Source organism: Pagrus major, chromosome 4 (genome assembly GCF_040436345.1).
Source record: "Pagrus major chromosome 4, Pma_NU_1.0".
NCBI lineage: Eukaryota > Metazoa > Chordata > Actinopteri > Spariformes > Sparidae > Pagrus > Pagrus major.
This window is the reverse complement of record NC_133218.1, coordinates 27,428,651-27,448,934: the sequence shown is the minus strand read 5'-3', so window position 1 is coordinate 27,448,934 and position 20,284 is coordinate 27,428,651. Positions and strand designations below refer to the sequence as shown.

General features: G+C 41.4%; 1 protein-coding gene across 5 annotated transcripts; it reads right to left on the bottom strand.

Moving 5' to 3' along the window:
• Nucleotides 1-5,865: 5,865 nt before the first annotated feature.
• wt1b (WT1 transcription factor b) lies at nt 5,866-14,699 on the bottom strand. 5 transcript variants are annotated; one of them, XM_073465029.1, is made up of 9 exons: nt 13,980-14,699; nt 11,609-11,731; nt 10,597-10,696; nt 9,103-9,183; nt 8,273-8,381; nt 8,029-8,176; nt 7,730-7,819; nt 7,035-7,127; nt 5,866-6,888 (listed from the first exon to the last, which is right to left on the bottom strand). In XM_073465029.1, exons 1-9 carry the CDS (start codon nt 14,395-14,397, stop codon nt 6,767-6,769), a joined length of 1,284 nt encoding a protein of 427 aa, XP_073321130.1. In that variant the 5' UTR covers nt 14,398-14,699; the 3' UTR covers nt 5,866-6,766. The 5 variants fall into 5 exon arrangements, with proteins under 5 accessions (XP_073321130.1, XP_073321128.1, XP_073321131.1 ...); XM_073465027.1 differs by having other exon boundaries at nt 7,044-7,127; nt 13,980-14,662; XM_073465030.1 differs by having other exon boundaries at nt 8,324-8,381; nt 13,980-14,662.
• Between the last annotated feature and the right edge of the window lie 5,585 nt (nt 14,700-20,284).

Genomic DNA, 20,284 nt, shown 5'->3' with positions numbered 1-20,284 from the left:
GTAAAATATCATATTTTATGGAGAAACGTTTTCTGGTTTCACTTCTGTTGTCCTCACTGTGATTTATGGAGTTTCCATGGACAGATCGCTTTACTTTTTGCTGAAGTAACCGCTAACTGCTGCTAACTGTAGCTGCCGTTCGCTAGTTTGCTCAGATGAGCTAACCCTAATCATCAAGTAGCCTCACTTTTATTTCAAAATTTGTTGCTCATCTTTGTCGAGAGCTTCTCTTTTCATTGGCATTTGTCTTTAACACATACTTTATACATGAGCGGTGACATGACAGCTAATACGCTAATAAGGTTATCCTCCAAAACTGGTCACGCTGCCCGAGCAGCTCCCACGATTCTTCTTACCCATTGCAATCCAAACTGTATGGGTGCTAAATCACATAAAATATCCATTCTTACATAATGTTACATTAAGGATGAATATGTTTAAATATGAATATTTTTGGGGTAAAGTTATTCAGGATTTCTCGACCGGAAGTTCAGTGCAGTTCAGTGCAGCATTTGCAGCATCATGTCAATGTAAATTCAAGTGAATTGAAAATATAACTGAACAGTTGAAGGAAGTTAGATTCAATAGATTAGAAAAATCTTAATCATTTGCTCTCTCTCATCCAAATCTTCTGCACTGGGTGAACTTGGATTCATGACCTCAGTTTTTCTAAAATGCTGGCTGATGATAGGCAGACCCTCCCTACTGTGTTCGTGCAGGTTGTGCGATTGTATGTGCGTGTCATGTGAATGTAGGCTAATTCAGCGCCTCGCATGTTTCTACCTCTGGACAATGAAGCTTGAAGGAATCCATCAATCTTTCATGTCAACTCAGAGAAAGTGGTTATCCCTCCGATCTCCTCCCGTCATGGTGCTCTACTCCTCCTGGTGGCGATGGGACAGAACAAGAGGCAACTTCCTCTCTTTTTCATTACCAACTGCACTTGTGCTCGTCTATCATCATGAGTTTTTATGTGCCCATCAATGCAGTGTAGATAGGGAATCGGCCATTAATGACTACACAATTAGAGAGAAGGCTTTAAAGAGCAATACATTTCAATTTAGGAACCATAAACCTAGTGAGTTGGTAACTAATTGTAAGTGCCTCTGGAGTAATGGGGGGGCCCTTTGAACTGAGGTCAGGATGACTCAAAATCAGTTTCAAGCAGCTTTACGCAGCTGCCTCGCCACTTTAATCGCCTACTCATCCCGACAGGCTCCTGCATATCTTATATGATATATGCAGAGGGAGACTTTTCAAGTTTTAATTAAAAGACTGGCAAAGTGGCCCACAGTGGAGTTGTTTTGGAGTTCATGGCAGTGAGGGTGGAGACAATGTGATCCCAGTGAGACTGATATCTTTGGACAAAACGCCTCTCTCGCTCCATTTGTCAACATTTGTCTCTTTCCTTCCTCTGGTCCTCTCTCTCTGTGTCCCAGCATCTGGATACCTTTGGGATGAAGGGGAGGAGAGGGGAGATGAGGCCTTGTTTCATCCCTCCCATCCCACTGATCCCCAGGGGGCTCGGGGTTGGTTTGTGATCTTGTGTCTCACATGATAGAGACACATCTAATCCTGTTAGGCATTAATATCTTACAGCGGAATAGAGGAGACCGCAGGAGGGAGAAAAGAGGAGAAGATGAAAGACGGGATGGTTGAGGGGAGAGGGGAATATTTAAAAAGCTCTATATTTGCTGGCCCACATATTGGTTTTGAGTATACATTCATGTGTGTGTTTGTGTTTCTGCGTCTGTGTACCCTCATGGGAACCTTCCGGCTGCTGCCTGCATATCTGACAGACTCCTCTCAAGGTGTTTTCCTCTCGCTGTCTTTCTGTATCTGCTCCATCTCTGCTCCCTGAGTGAGAAAGTTTACCCTCTAGGCCCCATCTGAGCTCCAGGCCCCCCAAGGCCTCTGCATTCCCAAAGCTCCGACACACCGGAGCCCCTCAGGCTCCCTGCTATACCACAGGGAATACCCCCAAGAACCCCTTGGCCCCTCAGACTGTGGAGCAGCAGCTCTGCACAAGAGAGCTAGCCCGAGGGGAGGGGGGGATGCTGTCTGGGAATACAACTGAGAACATGCTTCACTTAACATCTGAACAGTCCCTGACAGCGCCTCCTGTTGGTGCAGCATTGTTTTTGCACGCGGGCCTCCTTGTAACCCCGTTAAGTTTCCTCTCTGGGGCCTTGACCTTGTTAACAATCCCTCGGGGCTCATAGAGGCCTCTGTGTGCTACATGTTCATTGACCTTTCCTGCACCCGGAGGTTAAATAACGGCTTTTTGGCCCACAGCAGGAGCTTTGTAGCAATGCTGGATGCACCTGGGACTTTACTGATTGACATGTTGGACAATAATGTCACTCCTTATCAGACTAAGTAATTAAAAGATTCATTTAATATGACTCTAAAGTATAGAGAAAGTTATGGTTGGAACTTCTATATATGTAATGAACTGTGCTTGTTTATTGGCTTTCAATGTGTCGGTGAGGTTAAATCACACTTGCATTCATAAAAGAAACCTTTGTGGTTTGCGTTGCACGTGGATACGGAGGCTGTGAAGCTAGCAGGCCTGCTGTCCTACAGATGTCTTGGGCTGTGCGTTACCAGGTGTACGTCACCTGAGATTACGCACGCTGACACCCCTTAAAGGCAAAGAGCCAGCAGTACAGCTGAGGGGGCATCTGGTGGCGCGTGTGCATGTGAATGTGTGTGCGTGGATATGTGTGTTCATGCATTCAGATTGGTGGTAACGTTTTGGCAGAGTGGGAGTGAGTGTAGACATCAGATATTACACTTCCTTCCCAATCAGACGCTCTCAATCATTTTAAGGAGTGCTGATCAATGTAAGGTTGAGGTCAGTGTTATTTTTTCAGTCTGCGTGTGAGATAATGACAGCAGGGCGTTTGAAGCATGGGTTCTTCACGCCCTGTACAGCCTTGGCAGTCTCCAGTTAGGAATGAACTGGAGTGAGTAAAATGTTCAACTCCGCTGTCCCTCTGATCTTCCTCCACTTCCCGGCGCCCCTGCTGAGAGAGAACAAAGAGAAGCACTTCTTAATCAAAGTGCATTGGATTAAGAAGCAGAAAAAAAGCCAGAACATCACAGAGATACTACCTCACAGCCATTAAGTGGATTGAAAAACAACCTGAATCACCACTTCAAATGAGTGGTCTGTGACCCTGAAATAGGAGAGCGGCATTTTAATCTTTCTGTTAGTTTGGCAAGTGTCGAGATCTGCTGCGGAAATGAAGCAGTGCAGGAGCAGATGTGTGCATCAGGGCAGTGATTATAATATATATTGGGGGGGAACACTAAACTGCCATCTGAAACAATTATTAGCAAATATATTCATAATTATAACTGGGGCTGCACCATCGATTATTTTTTCGATTTATCTAACTATTAATTCTTTATTACTCGAGTAATATCACAACAAATTTACCCAAAATAACATTTTAAAACTTGTCATTTCAATATTTTATTCAATCATTTTCAATCATCAACAAATATATGACAAAGTACGCACTGCAGGGCATTATTCCCCAACAAAAAATAACCCAGTTTTTACTGGTAATCTGTGTAATCCTAATATATATTACGTTTGGGTGGGGACAAAAAGTAACTAGTAGGAGTAGTAACTGGTAACCAGCATGTTTAATGTACTGTGGCATGACCGGAGATCATAAGCAGAGTAGAATGGGTCAGTAGCAGGGCATGTTATTTAGCATGGATAAATACTACAGAGGGAACACAACAGACATTTCTCTGTGTAGCGTTAAATTTCACTTTCACTTCGGTTCGGTCTTGTCCCCCAGTTTAAAACACAGTAATGATCTGCTTCATCCTGGTTGTTTACTTTTATTTTTAATCCGTCGATGAGGACAAACGATCACTAGAAGGACCAGCATGCCAGTAGCAGAACAACAAAGCAGCTTTGTCTTTTGGCAAACTGATCAGCAGGGGTTCCCAACACGTCACACACACGGACCGTGGAGTGACACACCAACCTGTGGTGTTTCAGCGCACCCCTGGATCCAATGTGAATCCAGCCGCCCTGGGATGCTTCAGCTTCAAGTGTTCGAGCATAGCGGTGTTACTGTTTACATCTGACACATGACACACTTGTGAAACACACATCGACATATTTCGGAAATTGATTACGTTGATGCGTCACACCAGCCCTAATCATAACTAACCTTAAAGGTCGAAAATTAAATAAAATTATCAACATCATGTTAAAGAATAACAGTTTTGACATTATGATGTCTATATATTGTGTCTCCTGAAGTTAGCATGCTAACCAGCTAGCCCCAGCCTGTCCCGATCCAAAGCTTCTTTGCTAGTAAATACTCCTGGTGTTCTAAGCTCCCAGTCAGGACCACTAGCGCCACAGCTAACTGAGCTAGCTAGCTAACGGTACCTACAGTTACTGGTTATTCTGGTGATATATTGCCCCGTTTGTTTTAAGTAGGTCTTCGACAGGATGACAATTCTTACATATTGCACCTTTAACAAATTTGCCATTATCAATTAGACCGATTCTAGTATTACGGTGTATTAGAGTTCTAACTTGTGGATTGTCCAAGTGGTGTTGCTGTACCCTAGACAAGCAGAAGCTGTTGCTGTCAATTGCGATTTATTTTTGCGAGTATTATAAAAATGTTAATTTTATGAGTGGTGAGGAGAGGAATGGTGGTGACACACAGTAAAACAGCACCCTACTGTGATTCTGACAGGATGCAGGTCTCACCCTACAAAATCTCCGAAACACATCTTCATAACTAGGAACATCTGGAGCCCGGTGAATCTCATTAGAAAAGACACATACCTCAGTGTCAGCTAGCTGTATACAATATACAATACAATATAAAACGTAAAAAAAAGAATTCATCCCATTTACAAGTGAATTTTTAAATATTTTAGAACGGCAGGAAATTTGCAAATTTAAGATGTTTTCTGTGCCAGGACCCCCAGAAGATTTTGCCCTCACCAGTGTTGACTCCATGGCTACGGCCCTGGTGTCTGCATACGTGAGTAGCACGAGTATCGAATGCCTTCAGTAAACTTCTGCCTTGGTTTTTTCATGTGTGAACATATAGCCATCAGCTAAATATACCATCCTTGTATGTGCGTGTTTACATCGCTTTTCCAGGTGTGTGACATCATTAGCCCACGGAGCCGTGCAACAGCTTTTTCTTCCCACACTGACTCATATTTTATTAACATTCCAGCTGCAGCTGAATCATATGAACCCTTATAGACTTGCACACAAGCTGACACACAACTCCATCCACATCATGTATATTTCATGGTCCGGGGCTTACTCTGAACATGCCTTCCTATTTCTCATTTTTGTTGATTTGAACATATTCATTGTGGCCACTCAAGACCACTGAGGGCAAGACTGAAGTGGACAACTGAAAAGTCTGAGCAGTATTATGGTTTAGGGCACACTCCAGCTCTCACAGCTCAAGACTGAAAAGGCTGATACTGCCATCATGTGGCTCGAGGATGTAAAAATGCCATTCCTCAACTGGAGGCGATTATTTACAATGGGGATTTAAGTGTGTGTGTGCATTATGGGGCCCAGCCTACACAGACGGGGGCAGTCAGTGAAGTACGGCCAGCTGACACTGAGGTATGTGTCTTTTCTAATGAGATTTACCGGGCTCCAGATGTTCCTAGTTATGAAGATGTGTGTCGGAGATTTAGGAGGGTGAGACCTGCACCCTGTCAGAGTCACAGTGGGGTGCTATTTTACTGTCCGTCACCCCCCACCACCATTGATAGGTGGCCTCTTAACCTGACAACACCAACACCTCTCTCCCTCTCACACACACACACACACACTCTTGACAGCAATGTGAATCAACATTTTATAAACTTACAAAAACGTAGAAAATACAAAAGGAATGTATATGCAAAAGTGCCACATATATACAAAGCAATTTAGTTAGTATCATGTAAATTGTAAGAATATTAAAGGGGCACTATGCAGTTTTGGAGAAGAAATTCAAACTCAGAATTTTAATATATTAATGAGGACAAACTCAGAAATATTTATTTTTTTCTATAACTGAATAAACAAGCTGTTCTCAGGGGGAAATAAGGTCCCAAGAACACTGTTTTAAGCTAGAAAGGTGACAGGGTCCGCCAAATATAAACAAAGTGAAACAGTATTTGTTTATTCAGTCATGAAAACAAAGAGAGTTTGTTTATTTTGTTTGTTTAGGCATAAAAAAAAATCTTTGTGAAGATCTTTCTCTTCTGATTAAAATTTCTTCCCCAAAACTACATAGTGTACCTTTAAGATTCAAGTAAATGGACCAAAAAAAAGGCACATTATCCATTTCCTAAATCCAGTTACATTGTCCAGCATATTTTCAAAGTGACACAATTTTAACCATTAAAAAAAGAAGCCAGTGCAAGTGTACTAAAATATCCAAAATAGTGTATCAACATTTTCCTCATCTCACATAAAACAAAAAAAACATCTTCTTGGCTCAGATTTACTGTGGTATTGCACCCTCTCAGTCTGAGTTTTGATGTCAGATAACCAGAGTGCTTGTTGAGGTGCATCTTGAAGATCTCTAGGATCATCGGCGTCTCTCCACGATGACTGGCTGAGGGGAGGCATCAGCTGGGCTCACCACGTCAGCGAGTCTGGCAAGGCACCATAACCGCTGACCAGGCTCCAGCATCTTTCTCTACATGCTGGCACAGTATATTGTCACCTTCCTCTTCATCCTCTTCCTCTCGCTGCTCAGATGGCGGGCTGCAGCTTGGTCAGGTTCCTCTGGTGCATGCTGTGGTGGCGCATCAGCTCGTCAGAGCGGGCAAACTTCTTCTGACAGTTGGACCAGCGGCAGGTAAAGGGCTTCTCACCTGACGAGGAGGGGACAGACAAGGGAAAACAGGAGAAATGTTTGCTTTAGAGTGAATTCCCCTCTTGGAATGCAAGCTTATGTTTCATTGAATATGGATTAAAATGTTAAAAGAGATGGAGAGGTAGAAAATAAAGGTATACGCACTTGTTTTACCTGTATGAGTCCGAGTGTGCGTCTTAAGATGATCTGACCGTGAAAACTTTCTCTGGCATGTCTCGCACTGGAAGGGCTTCACTCCTGCACAGAGACGCAAATGGTTATTATGGTGGCAGAGATGGAGACGGAACAGGTGTTACATATTTATTCATTTTAACTGTTCAGGGAGATTTTTTAGTTTCAACACAGAGAATATTCACATTTCAAACTCAAATAAAAACTTGTTTGTATATTTGAAGATATAAGAGCTGCAGCAGACTTCTTGTTCAAACACCCAGACTGATGTATCAACAACATATTTAACATCATGCTGCTGTTTCGGCCTGTGTCAGAGACGACATTTCTGATGATATGATAGATGATATTGTACAATTTCCAATGTTTTGTAACAATGATTATGACACATATTTTCAAAAAAGTAGTGAGAGACACAAATGAAAAAAGAGAAGTGAGAGAGGGAACCAAGGCCGTAGCCAGGAAATTAGAAATAATAAAGACACGATTACAAAACACACTCTTCAGAAAAAATTTGATCAGACATTCAAAATTAAAATCAATAAAATATTTTGATTAGGATTTGAATTTGTCGTATTTCGTTCATTCAGCTGCATTTTCTGTTTAGTCTGTTGCTCTTGTTCACCGGCCCTGCGGAGAACTCATACAGTTACTCGACAGCGGCGTACCTGTGTGTCGGCGCTGGTGTCTCTTTAACTGGTCTGAGCGAGAGAATCTGCGGCCGCAGTCTGTGAAATCACACTGGTAAGGCTTCTCCCCTGCAAAATAAACCACTCACATCATTAGCACTTCATATCTGCACAATCGCCATTTCAAAATTAGGCACATTTTACCTTTAATCCCAAATTATGTGACTAGATTTTATTCATCAGGGGGAGGTTAAACTGAACATTAACAGTTTGTATGAATTTCTCATTGTGTTTGAAGTCTGGGCAAGTTAAAAGGGATATAAGTCACATCATCTTACCTGTGTGTTTGCGGCCGTGCATCTGCAGATGTGACAGTTTGAAGTATCGCTTGCTGCAGCCTGGATAAGCGCATACAAATGGACGCTTTTCGCTGGCCTCTGATGACCTCACGACCGGTGGCCCAATACCAGGTACCCGTCGAACATCCTTTACGAAAGAGAGGAAGGAGAACACTTCAGTTCACTTTTTGTATTTATTCACTGTGTATATTCGTGTCTCTCATGTGTGTTAACTCTGACTGACCTGGAGTCCTCTGAAGATGCTGTGTGTGTGTATGTGGTACTGGGCACTCACGAGCACGGGTGGAGGCGGGGCTGTGGGGTCACTGTCATAGCTGGTTGGATGGCCACTGCTGGGCAGGAGAAACATCATGGATAAATTAAAACACTGAAATTCTTAGTAAGGACACAAAAGTGGTCCATAGCAAACTAAAAATAACAGACAAAATATACAAAAATACAAAAAAAAAGTAAATACATAGTGATACGTATGCAACTTCACATGAAAAGGACAGAAATTAATGACTGCACCCACATACAAACTGGAAGCAAACCATTTTTTTTAAACAGACCTGCACATAAAGTATATCAGTACATTAGATTTTGTAGTTTTGAGAGTAAAATTGAAGTGCATGGAAATATGTTAAGATATTTGCCAGGTAGGCAGGTAAAGAAATGCAGAAAAGGCACTGTAGATGCCAGATTCCATTCACCCAGTCCAAATCAATCAAAGAGTAAAACCACAGTGAAGCCAAAACCGGGTTCAAGAAGAGTTCAGTCCTCCAGAGCACATACTTTCTAACCACTACCTGGCTATCCTAAGCAGGACTTTACTCTAAAACCAAGTCCTTAAAGAAGTCCAGTCACCAAAAAACTCAAATGAGTCTTTAAAGCATACAACAGAAGAACACACATCCACAGATATGAATATGCTCCTATCCTCTTCCTGATTTCCCTAGGCAGTAGGCCAACAGCCATCTGGTGAAATCCTCCTCTTCCTCCTCCTCTGCACCAGTGCAAACACTGGTCAAGACCAGCTTGTTATTTTAATAAAAACAGGAAAAGAAGGCTCACCTCTTCATGGAGGATGCCAGGCTGTTCATTTGGTTCCATGTCACACAATCCAGCTGAGATGCCATTTGGTACAGGTTATCACTGAGAGAAACATACAGCACAGTCGTTAACATCTAAAAAAAAAAAAAAGATTTTCAGTCTTTATTTGGTTTTTGAATTTTCAAGGCAAGGAAATGTGTTTTTACATTAATAAATTGAAGGGTTATGGAGCAAGGTTCTGACAGATGAATGGGAAAATACTGTTCATGTCTTTGTTTTGTTTTTCTTTCTTTATTAATAGGTTATCTTTGGGAAATCCTGAAATTAGAAAACAGCGACAATATTTATGTTACTGTGCCGTCTTGCTGTCATTTCTCCTCCCTTGTATGGATAATGAAGACGTTTCATTTGGGGGGGAATTCCAAATCGCTCGCTTATTAACACATCCTGTCCACCCACCACACTCTTCACTGGCTTCATTAAAAAACATGGGCTCTGAGCCATTCTTTACCTTGGCAGATCACACCAGTGCACCCACACACACACACACACACACACACACACACACACAGACACAGACACACACACACACGTCTGACAGAAACACACACACTTGGAGATGCAGGCTGTGCGCTCTGCGGGGGTGAGTGCCTCCGTGCCTAGTACACTGTGGACCAGTGCATGACATCACTCTGTCCTCAGTATCATTAAAGGCGGGAACCGGTTTCGGGGGAATTCTGGACAGCATTCCTTGAGAAGTCCTTGAGGGAAGGCTCGCGATGGCTCGCTAATCAGCTCTGAACTATGTTACACTGTGGAAGGACTCACTGATATCTGTCACATATTTACAGTGTGTGTGTGAGAGCATGTGCATGTGCATGTCTCTGTTTGCTTGAGGGTTTCCAGTTCATGCCATAAGCTGTAACAACAGCAAAGTCTTCCCTTCTCTTATCAGCTGCTGTTCCAGTATTTGGGTTGCACATGTTCCTTTTCTCCAACAACATCGCAGGACGGCATTCAAAGAATTTGATCCTAATTTACTCCTTGAGATGTTTTTTTCATCAAAATGAAAACAAGTTGGAAACACATTCAGAGGTTAAAATAAGCAGATTCCCCAGCTTTAACTACCCCAACCCCCCACACTCAACTTTCACTTTCACTGAACTTGTCTCTTTTACTTTTCTCCTCGTTTTTCCTCAGGGTGGACTCAGGCACATCAGCAGTAGATCACTCACTGTTTGTTTTGGCCTGCTGAGCACCAGTGGGCAGCACTTAACCTCAGAACAAATTAGGATTCACAATCCAGACAGTGCAGAGGCAGACGCAGGGCTCAACACAGGATCATAAAGAGTTCACACTTCTGAAAATTAACCAGCAAGGGAGCAAGCTGCGTTTGTGGAAAGAATCTGATGTTAACTGATGAGCGAGGAGGCTGGAATTGTACTGAGAGAGGATTCAAGGTAGCAGGTGTCAAATAAAGCAACGTTAAATGCATGCAAGCAAAAATAATTGTACCTGTTGTAGTTTCTCAGCAGCAGAGCTTGGCTACTGGGACAGGATTCGGAAGGATTGTGGCAACCAAACATGGGAGGAGGAGCCGGGTACTGCTGGTCAACTGCACATAAAAAGATGCAAAAAATGCTTCAGAATTGGGCCAACTAACAATTATTTACATTCTCGATAAATCTACCAGTTTCGTCTTCATTATAGATTAATTGTTTGTTTATAAAATGTCAGAAAAAGTGCCTTTTCCCAGGAGCAGACATAATCCAACTGCTTGTTTTATTCAACCTACAATCCAAAAAACAAAGATGCTCATAGAAGATGAAGAAAACAGGCAAATATGCACATTTGAGAAGCTAGAAGCAGTGAATTTTTGCCATTTTGGTTTTAAAAAAAAAGACTAAAGCAGTTAATCAATTATGAAAAATGTAATTAAAGAGCTGCTAGCCATCAAAATTCCCCCATCAGCAGCTCACAATCTTATTAAGCTGAAAACTTTCCCAAGATCTTGTATAAAAATGTCGCTTCATCAGAACATACACGAAACACATTCCTATAATAAAAAAAAAAAAACAACTCTCAAAATGAATCCCAGTTCATTTCAAAGACACACAGGCACACTTTCGTACACGCATGTCTGCACAGACGCACAGCTCTTCACCTCAAAGAGAGGACGGGTCAATCAGAAACAGTGCTCCTTTTCAGGATCATATAGTATAGTGGTCCCCAGACAGTTTTTGACATTCCAGCAGAGTCACATAAAGCTGTTTCCTCAAGTTATCATTTCCAGAGTCATTAACCATACGTGTGCTTAAAGAGCGAGAGGGAGAGTGTGTTTATGTATGCCTGCGTATATGAATGCGTGTGCAGACAGAGACGGAGGGAGATGAAGGAAAGGGGATAATAGCTGTTCTGTCTTGATATGAAAAATGACATGTTACTTATATAACCTTGCTGTGACTTGACAGTCTCTCAGTCTGAGAGTCAATTTAGTGAAAAAACACTTCAGGATACGGACGGCTACCTATGTTGTTTGGCGGTGACAGCGTGTCCTCGTGTTTGAAGGACAGGCTGGAGAGCTGAGGGGTGTGGTGAGACGGAGTGTGACCGTAACTGGGGTTGCTGTCTAGACCCACTGCTCCATAACCTGAGAAGAGAGAAACAAAAAGAGAAGAAATGGAAAGTTAGAATGATTTGATCCGCCGCCTGGTCGAGTCTTTAGAGTCTGAAGTCTCCACTACATGGTCAGTTATCTGAATCCCCCTGGTAGTTACTGCACGTCCCTGGCAGAGTTACCACAGAGAGACATTCATTAAACTCCTAAAGTCCTCTTTCCTTGTAACATTTTTTTTTTCCCCCATCTATCTTCGGCCTTGTGGTTGCAAAATTTATGGCAGGTGGAAAAAGAAATTTGGCAGCACACCACAGACGGACTAAGATGAGCTACTGTAGAATATGCTCAGTCAAAAACAAGGGTGAGCAGTAAAAAACTGCATGCACGCTAACTTAATTACAGTTATAAGACTGCGTGACAGTACACATTGTTACATCTATTACTGCAAGCATTCCTGAGCAGATAGAAAGTGTCATATTTGAGAGAGCGATGTAAAAATGACCTTTTGTTTCACACACACACACGCACGTCAACAGGCTGCTGCATCTTGAGTCAGGCCCGAGAGGGATGTTGAAAAGTTTCAGAGAAAAATGACTCACACACGACTCTTACTTAAATCCTATCCTGTATTTTTATTACTTCATCAAAAACTACTTTCCACTGAGCAAACTAGACTCATATTGCACGTTGTCTCTGGAAGTCTCACGGGCACACACGTACAGGTCTAAACCTCCGACCTCTGAGTAACGATCCCCAACAGACAAGAAACACGAGCGTTGTTTACAGTAAGGGCAGCAATGAAAAACTTCGCAGGAAACAGAAATGAAGTGCCAGATTAAAAATTCCAGATAAACAATAGATTCAATCCCTGTATTCTGTTTTGAGCAAGTCTACTGGGATTTAACAAAATCCCAGGAATATTCAGGGCAGTAAATCAAGCTCATGATTCATTCTTCATCACTTTTCATTTCTTCTAGAGAAATACTTCTGAATAAAGACCCAGAAAACGTGTGGAGGAAAAATCAGTGGGGGAAAAAATCCAAGAAATATTAAATAAACACTTGCACATGCCAATAAAATCAAAACTTGTAAATACAACACTTCAAGGTCACTGGTTCACAATCAGTTGATGAGTGTTTTGAGTATGTTTGCCTCCTGGCAGATTTTATTCATTTCTCTGCATGAATTACTTTTCTACTGCAACATTCACTATGGCAGCTTAACAGGCCATTATGTTTTTTCATACGTGTCTTTTTTTTTTTTTTTTACAAAATTGGTTGGCAGTGATGGAATGTACTGTACTTAAGTACAATTCTGAGGTACTTTACTTGAGTATTCATATTTTCTGGTACTTTATATTTCCACTCCACTACAGTGTGGAGGCAAATATTGTACTTTTACTCCACTGCATTTATTTGAAGTAGTGCAAAGTAGTTTTGAGCCAGTGTTAGTGATATTTTTTAAAAGCGTCATAATAATCAAACGTGTGATTAAGTAAAGTGTTTTCGAGTATCATGAAAAGCATTATATAAATAAAATATATAATTATTATTCATTATTAATAATTGTATTGTTAGTAGTGCAACACAATGTACTGCAAATATATTATTAACAATCAGTAATAAATAGAGACACGCACTTTTAAAAAGAGGTAGAATAGATTATGACAGTTTGCGAACATACCATATTTAATTTGTGTAATAACCCAACAATATTAGCCCAATATTGTGTTGGTTCAATATTGACTCACAGATTTTTGCAGTGCATCATAAAATCTTTGATAATTAACCCACAGAGGTCCTTGAGCTTTAGATGGACGTAGGATCACATATGGGACATATAGAGGGAACATATTTAGTTAAACCTTATGAATGATTTTCCTAACTATCTGTTCTGAGTTATGAAGTCAACACACTGATGCCAATACAGCTGTTGTGACTCGGCCTGTGGCTTAAAAGTAAACAAGCATTTCTGAGTGCAAAGGAACTGTTATAGATCGCTGCCAAAGCATCACCAGGAAGCTGTCAAGCCGATTCCTGACACGGGACAGAATGACCCAGTACAGCACATAACATCCTGCTCAGACACAACACTGTCAACAACCTCTAAACATGGAGTTACATCATGAACACATACAGCAGAAAGTGGAGAAAAACTGGCTTGTAATAGAAATAAACATTTTATTGATTGGTGTGTAAAGACAATAAACCACTTCATTTAGTTAATGAGAGAAGACAGAGGTGGACTGAAGAGAGGTGGGACAGATACTGAGCATGCTTACCCTGGTTCCTGGGTGCAGGAGGACTGTCCATACAGCCGGGCAGGTAAGTCCCATTGGGAAACATCCTCGGTTGACCTGCAGCCGGCTCCCCGAAGGCCCCGACCCGGCAGGGGCCTGAGCCTGTGAACTGGCCTGAGAAGTGCACTGTGAAGGCCCCGAGTCCACAGTGAGGGTCCTCTATAGGCTCAGTGGTCCCCCATCCTGGTTCCTGCTTGATGAGGGAGTGGTGGGAGGGCAGGGAGCCGTAGGGAGAGCCAGGGTGGAGGTCCAGCAGTTGGGTCCACTGGCCACCGCCGACAGACATCCCGCAGCCACCACCGGCTCCTGGTAAGGATGGCACGGGGGGTGCTGGAGTCAAGAGGGTCAGATCTCGAACATCTGAGCCCATCGACATGGCTCCATACGGCTCGGTCAGCATTGGTGAAGGCGGTTTGAGACAGTCCAAGAAAAAAAGTGAAGGTATTCCGATAAAAGAGAACAGAACAGCTGGGAAATTTAAAAGTCACAGAGTTATAAAACTTCTCAAAGTTTAAAAACAATAAGCATGGAGTCTGCAGAAACAAACATCAGTGGTCACAGTACACTGCAGGAACCATCTTTCCATGCACTGAATACTGTAAAGAAATGAATACGTGATGAAAATCTGGGTCCCAAATCTCAAGCTCCCTGAGTATCTGCAGTGGGATAACAGCGCCTTGTCCCTGTGTCTCTACAACGTCTGACCTTCCTTACTCTCCTGAAGGCTCAAATACTACATAACTCATTGGACAGGGGGAGGAGCAAGGGAGGCTGAGAAGAAAAAGAAGACTCCCTTGCTTCAACCCGGCCAGCACAGACTTTACTTCTGAGTAGGTTTTCTGAGTCACACCACATTTGCATGAGCGGGTGTTGCTCTTCAGTCTTTGTTCAAGCGTTAAAGTGTTGCTCATATTGAGTGTTTGTGTAAGTGGGGGGAGATGTTTTTTGTTGAATTACTCTAAAAGGGATGAACTTTGCTGATGGACTAATTAGCTACAAAAATAAAAGAGTAGTTGGTTGATTTCCATGTTTACACACATTAAAATTGCTATTCATTTTTTTCATGGCTCAGAGATTTCTCAAACTTAAATATTCAATGTTTTATGTGTGTGTGCAGTAAAGAATTCTGGATGTCTGAACATGTGCAACTGCGTCAAAGTCACACATATTGAAAGCTTAACAAAATATTTAAAACAATGTCATTTCAAAAAACAGAAATGAAAACCGAAATGTTTTATCTGTACACTATTGACCTGAGCCGCTCTCTCAGACATTCATCATCATTTCTGAGTCCTCTGATTCATCTGTTTTCTGAAACATATCCCACTTTCAAAATAAGTTACCACTGGGATGAGGCAACAATAAAAACGATTAGTCAGTCAAAGAGTCAGTTTTGTTATGTCTTTATTCTTTGGCAATATGTTCTGGTAGGATTGTGGTCAAAAGTTTACATAGACAGTTTCGGTGATTATAGAAATTGACAGGTCTCAGGATCAACTGTACAAACAACTGTTTGTAAGTATAAAGTGCATGGCACAGTTGTGTCCCTGCCACGATCAGGAAGAAAACACAAACTATCACCTGCTGCTGAGAAGAAAATGATCAGGATGGTCAAGAGTCAACCAAAAACCACCAAAAAGCAAGTCAGCAATGAATTAGAAGCTGCTGGAAGACAGGTGACAGTGTCCACAATCAAGTGTGTTCTGCATCAACATGGGCTGAGAGGCTGCCGTTCAAGAAGGAAGCCCTCGCTCCAGACGCGGCACCTTAAAGCTCGACTGAAGTTTGCTGCTGATCACATGGACAAAGAAAAAGCCTTCTGGAGGAAAACTCTGTGGTCAGATGAAACAAAAAGTGAGTTGTTTGGCCACAGTGAGCAGCAATATGTTTGGAGGAGAAGGCCTTTAACCCCAGGAACACCAGACCTACTGTCAAGCATGGTGGTGGTGGCCGTTTTGCTGCCAGTAGATCTGGTGCTCTAAAGAAAGTAAATGGAATAATGAAGCAGGAGGATTATCGCCTAATTTTTCAGGAAAACCTAAAACCATCAGCCAGAAGATTGAGTCTTGGGTGCAGTTGGGTGTTCCAACAGGGTAATGATCCCAAACACACATCAGAAGTGGTAAAGGAACGGCTAAATCAGGCTAGATTTGAGGTTTTGGAATGGCCTTCCCAAAGTCCTGACTTGAACCCCATCGAGTCCCAAACAAGTCTGTGCCAGGAAGCCAACAAATTTAGTTGAACTTTACCGATTCTGTCAAGAGGAGTGGTTAAAAATTGAGCCAGAGGCCTGCCAGAAGCTTGTGGATGGCTATCAAAAGCACTTAATTGAGGTGAAAATGGCCAAGAAACATTTAACCAAATATTAGAAGTACTGCATGTATATTTTTGACCCAGCAGATTTGGTCACATTGTCAGAAGACCAAATTCCATTAATGTTTTTTGTGATAAAGTAGTATGCGTTCCACTAATTCCCTCACAACCAACTGACGCACTTTATTAATTATTACTCAAAATCTATAAATGGTGAATGCAGAAAACATGCTCTGAATTTCTCCCATTTTGGAAAAGAGCACTGTTTTGCTGAAAGCAGCTCGCATAAACTGCATGGCCTTGGAGCGAAGCCACATCACACAAAAGGATAATTATTTATTAGTCGAGGAGAGGGGGAGTTGTGTGTGTGTGTGTGTGAGTGTGTGTCTGTGTGTGTGTGTTTGTGTGTGAGTGCTTAAGAGATAGAGGTTTTGACCTTGAACTCAAGCTTAACTCAATGTGGAACTACACAGGAATGCAGTAACTTGGAATATGCCTATAAATTCAAGACAGCTGCTGTGGATCATTTTAACATTATTATATTTGTCAGATCAGCAGTCGGGTTCCTCCTTTTCCTAAAAGTTGGAAACAGTGGCGATGAGTTGCAAATCAGTTTTAAAAATATACTGTGCTACGGTTAGTGTCGCATAACGGTTCGTTATTACAGCTCAGATGTGATGAGACCGCGGTACTCTTGATTAAAGAGAAACAGAAATTGCACATTTCATTGTTAGTATTACTGTCCTAGTAAGTCCTGAGGTCATTGAAAGATATAACGGGCTGGATGGAAACCAGAGGAGCTGCAACCTTTATAACAATCGTCTGGGGAATGAGAATCATATCCTGTTTGAATGTAAGAATATAAGTATGATGACTTATATAGACAGATATCTGCCAAAGTATTATTTAAACCACCATCTATGGTTAAAATATTTTGTTATTACAAACAGAAGAGCCAAAAGTTATTTGTAAACTGACTTTTTGAAGAATGTTCTCCCTTGTTTTAAAACATTTTACTGTACTTCTTGTTTTCTTACTGTTGTTTGTTCTGTTTATGCTCCATTCGATCATGCTCATGAGTCACCTAGATCAATAAAAAAAAGTGTTTACATATTAGAATAAGGAGATCATGAACAAAAACATCATATTAGACATCTTGAAATACTCAGGTCTTTCATGTAACAGGATTACAGTAATTAGGATACAAAAAAAGGGTCACTTAAAGTTACAGAACAAAAAACGAATTAGGCGTCAGGTACATTTAGTAAAAAAGGGGATTACCAGCAGGATTACAATTTTAAAAAAGAATGATATACAACCAAATACACAAGTGTGTATTCTTACAGAAGACACACTCGTTATTAAGATTAAATAAAAGTCATCTTATTGATGTTCATTTTCTCTTGTCTTTATTTGCAAATGTTTGGCACGGAAAGTAAAAGTTACATTACTTTGATACTGTGGTACTTCGACTAAGTAACATGTAACTAGTAACTGTCGCAGAATACATGATTTAAGGAACCCTCCCAAACTTGGAAATACTTACATAACAGCTGGCCATGCTCATTATGTTTAACAAGTCTCATTACTTTACTTCAACATTACTAAGGCTGGGCATAATGGCCTTAAAATAATATCACAGGCCATATCAATATACGTATACGATATATACCTCGATATTTTAAAAATCTTCTCAAAAGCACTTCATGAATGTTAGGACTGGACGACAATATCAAATATCACACTATTTTTGAGCAAACAGGCCCTAATTCGATAATGATATTGCAACAACATTGTAGAGATGACTCTATAATGACTAAGTGGGTAAAGGCAAGTATTAGAGCAAGTAGAAGAGCCTGGTAAGTTTGGAAAATGACATCATTTTACTGTAATGCAGCCTTAAAAACCAGGAAAAGACAACATGAAGGTTTATACTGCCAAGCCCAAACATTACTTAATGAAAAATTAAAAAAACACACAAAACTTCCATGACAGAAAGTCTTTTCTTTACTTCACCTCCAGTGTGTGGGCATTATACCAGTCTCAGTATCAATTTTACCCCAGAACTAATGGCCCATTTGACCCCTTTACCATTTACACCACAGCATGGTGGATCATTATAAATCATCCGCCAGTGAATTAGTTTTACAGAGTGACTTCATCACACGCTCATTTTAAGATGGCATTAAAAATCGGCTGCAAGTTTAAGATAGAAGACCAGGGCGATGTTGAGATGAAGAGTGTTAGCCAGTTCCTCTCATCAACATCTGGAATATCAGTCTAGGATTCCAGTGAACACCAGTGACCCCAAAGTCGACTTCGAAGAAGTGTTGGGTGGGTGGGGGAGGGACACTAGAAATGGGCACAGAGAAGGGAAGAATGATACACAATTTCAGAGAAAGCAAGAGTGATGAAATAAACTGCCAATCTGCTGAAGTGGCATTAACTGAGGCTCCTGTATGTCTTCTCATTATTTCACAATGCCACAGATGTGTGGCTAAATGACCTTTAAATTCCAATTTTGGTGACTGGTCCTGCAAATTCAGTTGCTGCAGCCCTGCAGATGCTCCAATCTGCTGAAGTGGCGTTAACAGAGGCTCCTGTAGGTCTACTTATTATTTCACAATGTCACAGATGTGTGGCTAAATGACCTTTAAATTCTAGTTTTGGTGACTTGTCCTGCAAATTCAGTTGCTGCAGCCCTGCAGATGCTGCAGTTGTTAGCGCAACGATTACAGTACGTATTAATAATGGTAATTCAGGTTGCTGGTGCAAAACCAGTAGTGTTGACCAGATACAGAGCAAAATAGTTAATAATAGGCCCAAGACAAACTCCCAGTCATGTGATGCAACAAATGGGCCTAAGAACTGTCCAACCTTTATACCTTGTGGGAGATTGTTCCGTTGTTCTTAATCTATCATTTTGACATTTTTTGCTCAAACTAGTTCAGAGTTCAAAGTAACAGAAATTGTTGGACACTATTTGACAAGCGTGCTAGTGCTTAAATCTTCTAGGACTACAGTAAAATAATTTCCCAGTTTTTTGCACAAAGAGGAAATATCAATCTTACAGTCCAAGCGTATCTGATAACATCCATTATAACGGTCATAACCTTACACATGCCCCTAAGAGCTAAACGCAGATTCGTCTGGGTGGTTTGTGCTCATTGGGAAGATAAAGTGCTCCCTGACTATTCTTGGAAATAAACGAGTGCAAAGGCAGAACCGTACCCCTGAGGAACACCCAGACGTTCAGCGGATGTCCACGTAGCTGACTTCAAAATAGCAGCAAAGAGAATTAATTCCTCCCACAGCAATTTGAAAAGCCTTCTGTGGTCCACCCACGACAAACAAATAAAACTAAAATAATGTACTGCGTGTACAAAAGGTTGAAGCACAATCAAAAGTATCTTGCCAAAAATCAGACAGAGAGATAGAAAATGCAGCGCCTCTGAGCCAAGGCAAATGCTGGTCATGCCTTCCCCAGTGGAGTCTTTAGCGGGGATTCATCAAAAGTGACGGGGCCGGGAGAAAACAACCCTTTCAGCCCCGATGACGGATGGCAGTCCCCAAATACACCCATTCTTTCAGATCAATCTCTGGTTAACTCAGGGTTTAAAACAACATCACTATGCAGAGGAAGGGAAATGGTCAATACTGCCTGTGACCCTTAACCAGAAATACACAAGGCTCAAACTTTCTACAGCGTAAGAGTAAGAGGAAATTTGAGAAGGGTTTGTTTCAGCCAGGGCGACGTTTGATAAACTACAAAGATATGTGACCTGACAGGAGGACACGTGTCAAAGAAATTGCTTTTTCCATTTTCATAAAAACCTGTATTCATGCTACTGCAGCTAAAGATAGACAGTTTATTAAGCTGCTTCTTTTATTATTTTTTTAAATAAAGAGCACTGGTGCTTTAACGGAGCATGGTTTACTTACAGTTTGTTTTAAAGAGGCAATGCGTAAAGATT

Bases quoted from the DNA above. Each gene is read 5' to 3' on its own strand.
- wt1b (XM_073465029.1), bottom strand. From the start codon at position 14,397: ATGCTGACCGAGCCGTATGGAGCCATGTCGATGGGCTCAGATGTTCGA. The intron at 11,732-13,979 runs GTAAGCATGCTC...CTCTCTTCTCAG, and splicing joins TCCTGCACCCAGGAACCAGG to GTTATGGAGCAGTGGGTCTA. The intron at 7,128-7,729 runs GTACGCCGCTGT...GTCTCTGTGCAG, and splicing joins ACACCAGCGCCGACACACAG to GAGTGAAGCCCTTCCAGTGC.